General features: G+C 41.3%; 1 protein-coding gene across 1 annotated transcript; it reads left to right on the forward strand.

Annotated features, from left to right (window-relative positions):
• Positions 1 to 313: 313 nt before the first annotated feature.
• Positions 314 to 3,986, forward strand: LOC127911666 (FHF complex subunit HOOK interacting protein 2A-like). Its single transcript, XM_052478587.1, has 4 exons — positions 314 to 432; positions 579 to 736; positions 1,024 to 1,110; positions 2,976 to 3,986. Exons 1-4 carry the CDS (start codon positions 387 to 389, stop codon positions 3,084 to 3,086), a joined length of 402 nt encoding a protein of 133 aa, XP_052334547.1. The 5' UTR covers positions 314 to 386; the 3' UTR covers positions 3,087 to 3,986.
• Positions 3,987 to 6,855: the final 2,869 nt, after the last annotated feature.

Genomic DNA, 6,855 nt, shown 5'->3' on the forward strand with positions numbered 1-6,855 from the left:
GGCGTCAGTCTTCCGTTTACACTTGTTCGGTGACGCAGATAGCTAGCGCGTAATTAGCACAGCTATGACTATCTTCCGTCTGTTTTCTGTAAACAAGCGCTGTAACATGGAAATATGGGCGTGTGAAAACCCTAACCCTTTTAACGTCCAGAACGAGCGTTGGGTCTCTTAACAAAACTCCTCCGTCCAGAAAATACTACCATCAATAGGCACTAAAGGTAGTTTGTGTGCCTGAATGGGTTAGGCCTAGAGTAGAGATGTCTAAACTAATTAAGCAAACACTGGACTTATCCCATCCTCATATCACAATCTTGTGTGGTAAACATGCTTTTGATTGAATCTCTCCGTTTCAGGTTGCGCCTTCACTGCCCTTGCAGGAGGACTTTATGTATCACTGGAAGGCCATCACACATTATTACATAGAGACATCGGGTAATAAACAGCACTTAATAGAAATCCAGTATGAGTTTCAAATCACTGTAAACATACATGGAGAATAGATGTTATTAATTATGTATTACCTGTAACGACAATGTGCATCGAAAGCAATGTTTGCTTGTTTATTTCTACCTTGTCAGATGACAAAGACCCAGTGACAGACACCAACATCCCGTCTCATCTGGAGCTGATGCTGGACATCCTGACGCAGGAGGAGTCAGAAGATACTGGGCCATGCATGGAGTACCTGCTGCACCACAAGATCCTAGAGACCGTCTACACCCTGGGCAAGGCAGATGTAAGGGGAACAATGCCATTTTCACACTATCATGCCAACTCATACCACACTGTGCTGTCTTGGATATTTTATTTTCACATTGTCCTTTTCAGCAACTTTAGAGGATGCGTAACCAGGCCAGCACAGTACAGCAAGACTTGGCTCAGTAGTGTGAAAAGAGTAAAATACCTCACTGCGCTCTATTGGGTAGTTAGCCTATACCAAACCATGTACGAAATACCAGGTCATGTATGAAAAGTACCACAATGTTTCTTCATCTTAATCTAGTGGTGTTTTGTCGCCAGCAGTGTCCTCCGGGAATGAAGCAACAGGTCCTGCTAGGACGCATTCGCCAGCCTCTTCTGCCCCACATCAATGTCCATAGACCTGTACTGGTGAGATCCCAGAAGTTCTCATGTAACATGATATAATATTTACTAGGGTTGGGTGATATTATGATAGCATACAGTGGGTCCTCAACTAAAAGTTTTGAGATTATGCTGCGGGATTTAGAGGTAATTTAGTACGGTACCCTGCGTAACTGCTTCATTGCTCCAGACAAGGGCAAGCGGGAGTTAGAGCACTGATTATGCTTTTGGGTCCCAAGGTGCTAATATATCACTAACTGACAATGAATGGGCGATATAAACCAAATAGAAACTGATAATTGTGCACGTCTTCAAAGTTGAATTTCAATTAACTGAATGATGAGGATGAAGAAGGTGATTGAATTTAGAACAATAATGTAAGAATTGCTATTCCTCTGTCCTGCACGTTTACACCCTTGTTTCTACTCGTCAATATTACTTACTAAAACTGTTGTTACACTAAGGTTTTTATTCTAGGCGAAACAAAAAAGGTAAATTCTATTCCATGATATTCTTAAGATATGTGTTGACTGAATATAATCAAAGGATGTCTGCTAAATAATCAAGTTGATGGCGCAGTCATATAGCCCTGGCACCTACATAAAGCTGAGTGACTCAGATTTGGATCAAAATAAAAAGTACCAACATTCTTTCTGATACTCTTTAATAAAGACATTTTTTGTTTATTTTCATAGCCCATTATGGGCTGTTAGCAGGACAATAGACTCTTTCCACCACCTCTCTGTATTTTGATACTTTGTGCAAGGCAATTGATCAGCATTAAAAACTTTGAAATCATCTCCACAATATCACTATGGTTTTAAACAAGCCATAGAAAGTTGCTTGCAATTTTAGTTTAGTCCACCAGAAAAGACATAACAAATAATATAATAAATATTGTGGTTAAACTCAAATAAATATACTAATTGGTTAAAACAAAACATTGCCTGTACTAGATTTTCCGTTCATCCTGAAGGCCCTAATCTGCTCACTTAAATGAATAGATATCCTGGTCATGTTGCTACAGTATGCTGTTACAGCATAATCAAAGTGAGGACAATCGGCAATCTGCTGTATACTTAAGGCCTATTGTAAGCTGAAAGTCACACCTTACCAGTACTCCTCGAGCCGTTTATCATTCAAAAATGACATCGCAACCAAAGAGAAGAGACGAAATGGACATTGTTTTCATCAAGCCAGCTACTTTCTATGGTGCTACCCATTCCAGGGTTAGGACCGTAACCACCAGAGAGAGGACTTGAAAATGAGCCGGAGCTGAGGGGATCACCTGTCACGGTTTTCATAAGGTGGAGGAGAGTCGGACCAAACTGCAGCGTGTATATTGTGATCCATGTTTAATAAAACAAACGTAACACGAATCCAAAACACAAACTCTACAAAACAATAAACGTAATGAAAACCGAAACAGCCTAAACTGGTGCAAACTAACACAGCATAAGGACGTCAAGACACTCAGGACAATCACCCACAATACAACCAAAGAATATGGCTGTCTAAATATGGTTCCCAATCAGAGACAACGATAAGCACCTGCCTCTGATTGAGAACCACTCCAGACAGCCATAGACTTTGCTAGATAACCCCACTAGCTACAATCCCAAATACATACACACCAAAACCCCAAGACAAAACACACCACAATACAAAAACTCCATGCCACACCCTGGCCTGACCCAATACATGAAGAAAAACACAAAATACTTACACCAGGGCGTGACATCACCAAAACTAAAAGTATTTTGGTTTCAGTGCATTTTCTTTAAAAAAAAAAAAAGATCAATGTGCAGCCATACTGTGTAATAAAATTGATAATTAAATAAAGGCGAAATAAAAAATGATTGCGTATTAAAAATGTGAATGTGTTTTTGCAGATCATACAACCAACCATCCGTGGAGATCAGTGGACAAAGGGCTGGACAATGGGCCGCACCGAAAAAACGCATGGTTCCCATAAAAAGCTGTTAGTTTTGCTGGATTCTTAAAATGTGTTTCTGTACGCAGCATGTGTCTTGGAGTCACTTTTAATTCTTATTTGATCTACCGTTTCTATCATAGGCCACTAATCGATGGTGGCTCAGGGCGGTAACATTCTGCTCATCTGATGAAGGTGCACATGGATCAGATTCAAACTTTGAAGGCCGAGATCGAGTCATTGAAGGCAGACCAGCAGAAAGAGTAACATTATCTGAGGGCAGAGATACGAGGGACAGCTGATGCATTGGTCCAGAGCCAGGCAGTATTGGCAGAGTGTCACTCGTCATTGACAGAGAGTCAGGCGGAGAATGACGCGTTGACGAGGGCGAGGAAGGAGATGGAGTCACAATCCATTCCAGGCACACCTGTGAGCTCTGGAACTCCAACTCCTACAGGCAGAGTCAACATATGTGGCAACATATGTGACATTTCCATTTTCCTTCTGACAACAGAACTGGACCAACTGCTCACCAGGCACAGCGAGGGCTGTCCGGATCGTTACGCTGTTCTGCTATTCCAAAGATGTTTAACTGAAGAGAGATACCACGAGTGGACGCAGAATACGAACTGCGATGGATCCCGAGGCAAATGTGGCTCTGGGTGTTCGTCATTAAAACTGTCTCCAGAAGTTTCTGTCCGTGACTGATGCAACCTGAAAAAGCATTCAAGAAAGAGTTCATGAGTACTTGAGGTCACCGAGAAAGTCTAGACATGGCCTGCTCTCCCTTATGTAAGGAATTATTCATTACTTTACCATATTTACTACAGTATTTACTGTAGGCTATGTTTACTTGTCAGACTGCACAGTAGCCCAATAAACAAATGCAGGTGGCTTCTATCTTCAAAATGCTTTAAATGCTTTATTCAAATGTTTAAAGTGCATGTGGGCAACCTCATGCAACCGCAAAATGTCGGATAAACCATATACTGTACAGTTCTGTATTTCTTCATCAGCATCTTTATGCTTTCGTTAATGAAAAAATACTCAAAAAGCAAATGTTTATTTCGTTATGGATCCATAACAAATTATTTTATGGGATTAAATATCACTGAATGACAGATTGTTTACCTTCATTAACCTACTTTGTTCCAAAGTGTTGCTTACTGGAAAATACTCTTTAAATATTAATGGAAGAGACAGCATTCCGAGGTCAAGATAGCGCTGCTCTGAGACAAGCATGGGGACTGGTCTTGATAAATCAACAAGATTTTTATTTTCACTGTATCACCGTGTGGGTATTGGTTAGACTACAATTAGGGGTGTGGAAATGTTAGGATTATTTTGCTCTTACTGTAGTACTGTAGCCTACTCCCGACCTGTCACATTGTATAGCTCCATTATGTTCTATTAGCAGGACAACAGACTATTGCCAAGAAGGAGGGTATCGTCAAATGTATTTCTTAGTTAAGTTGGTTGTATCACAACCGGTGTAGGCCGTCATTGTAAATAAGAATTTGTTCTTAACTGACTTGCCTTGTTAAATAAAGGTCACGTTGTACAGGGTTTCATTTTTTCATTTTTCTTGGAATAGAAACACCATAATATGATTCACGTTAATTAATCGTAATTTCTTAAAATCAATCCCATATACTATGTTTTTATAAAAGGTTTTATGAGGTGACGGTGTACTTTTGGTTTATCTTCCTCTAAAAACAGAAATAAATCATTCTAAATAATAAACTGGCTTTATTTACACATTAGTAAGAATGTCTCACCTCATGTTCAAGAATGGCCTTTTTCTTGCTCACTTTTGGTAATTTGAAAACAAAATAATCTCCAAAATATCGTTCTTTTTTAACAAGCCATAGAAATTTGGTTGCAATTTCAGTTTAATCCACCAGAAAAGACTGACTAAATAATACAACAAATATTGTGGTTAAATTCAATTATACTAATTGATAAAAAAAAATGAAAACGTTATCAGGGGGGATCACGTGACCCTTGAACGAGATGGCCGCATGAACTAAGAGCTCCGCACAAGTAGTTTCCAATTCCTAATCTTACCTCCACTCCAAGTTCAAACTCATTTAGCTTTCGTAAGAAAAAGTCATGGCGGCTACAAAAGGCGACACTACAGGTGACATTTTTACCCGGACTCGAGTATTAGCGACGGAAAAAGCCTCCAAGAAGAAGCTAGCTTCAGAAAAAACTAGCGCCATTAGCCAGGAGCAAGAGAACCCGCTCCCCCACGAGGCACAACGAATGCCAACCTCACACTCTGTCGAAGACATCCTTTCTGAGTTGAGATCCCAACGTACAGAACTAAACACCAAATTAGATGCCATTAACTCTCAGCTCAGTGCGATAGGGGGCAAGGTGACAATCCTGGAAAATGCTTTGCCTGACATCAACAACAAGATAACCATAAACGCGGGGCGCCTGGACGAGGCAGAGGGGCGAATCCTATCCATGGAAAACTTATTGACAGATGCCATGGAAACAATAGAATATGCTAAAAAGAAAATCGAGCATCTGGAAGAGAAAACAGAGGACCTGGAAAACAGGGGGCGAAGGAATAATTGTGTTCTATTCAATCTGGGCGAAAAAGAAGAGGGAACCATGCCACTGATCCGCTACCTACAAGACAAACTTCCCGAGTGGCTCCACATGTCCACCGACAGGCCCATAGAACTCGAGAGAGAGCTCACCGAGCATTGAGGCCCCCACCAGCAGCCAGGCAACCACCGCGCCCAATCACCATACGTTTCCTGAGATTCACCGACAAGGAACGAGTCCTACAGGCGGCGAAAAACAACACCATCACAGTGGGAAACGCCAAACTCGCTTTATACCAGGACCTGTCAGCTGGAATACGCCGAAAGCGGCGAGAATTTGACGAAGTGAAGAAATACTCCATTGACCGAGGCATCTTCAGGGGATTCAAATACCCAAACGAGCTCAGGATTCTTCACCAAGGAGCCTTGCGACACTTCAAAACTCCCGAAGAGGCAAAACGTTTTTTGAAAGACAATCCTGGCCAATGAGAAACAGACCAATGACTAAATGCGATTAATGCCATTACTAAAGGAGGTAAGACGACATATAGCCGATATCCAGAGACCCACCCCCTAAATGTCATTATAGCCGTCCAATTTATATTTATTTTCCTTTAACTGAGAGGGATGGGCTGTATAGCCTAACCTAGGCCTACTTTTATTTCCCTGTTTTTTTGTTGTTGCTAATATTACCTGGGGTTCCCTATGTCCCTTGGGGGAGGTATATGTAGGCTGGGCTATTGATTTTATTTTTCTCCCCTCTTTTACTGTGGTCTGGACGAGGGAAACTGTGTTATTTACTCAATGCGGGGTGGAGAGGATGAGGCATTTCTTTGGTGGGGAGAGGGAGACGTTGTGCGTTGCTAACTGTTCCCGGTTTTTGTTTTATTCGGAACACAGAATTGAGACTGAGCGGGGGGGTAATAGATCCAACTGGATGTGTCGAGTTGATTGGGAACTCGGCTGGGGTGTTCAGAGATTATTATTTGATGTACACGATTTATTTTCCTTTTATGTGAACGCAGCTGTAATTACTATCCACTTTTACCAAGTGATGACTTGCACTAAAGTTCGATTACTGCTCGATGACGATGACTAGTACCTTAAATCTATTGACATGGAACTGCCATGGTCTAGGGCATGCAATAAAACGAAAAAAGATACTATGTGCTCTAAAAAAGGAAAAAGCAGACATTGCGCTATTACAAGAGACACACCTCTGTGATGCTGAACATGCCAAACTCCGCAGAGCTTGGGTGGGACAGGTGTATTTCTCATCTT

Source organism: Oncorhynchus keta, chromosome 2 (assembly GCF_023373465.1).
Source record: "Oncorhynchus keta strain PuntledgeMale-10-30-2019 chromosome 2, Oket_V2, whole genome shotgun sequence".
Taxonomy (NCBI): domain Eukaryota; kingdom Metazoa; phylum Chordata; class Actinopteri; order Salmoniformes; family Salmonidae; genus Oncorhynchus; species Oncorhynchus keta.

Excerpts from the sequence above, each read along its gene's own strand:
- LOC127911666 (XM_052478587.1), top strand. The coding sequence starts at position 387 with ATGTATCACTGGAAGGCCATCACACATTATTACATAGAGACATCGG. Across the intron at positions 737-1,023 it reads ACACCCTGGGCAAGGCAGAT|TGTCCTCCGGGAATGAAGCA; the intron begins GTAAGGGGAACA and ends TGTCGCCAGCAG. Across the intron at positions 1,111-2,975 it reads ATGTCCATAGACCTGTACTG|ATCATACAACCAACCATCCG; the intron begins GTGAGATCCCAG and ends GTGTTTTTGCAG.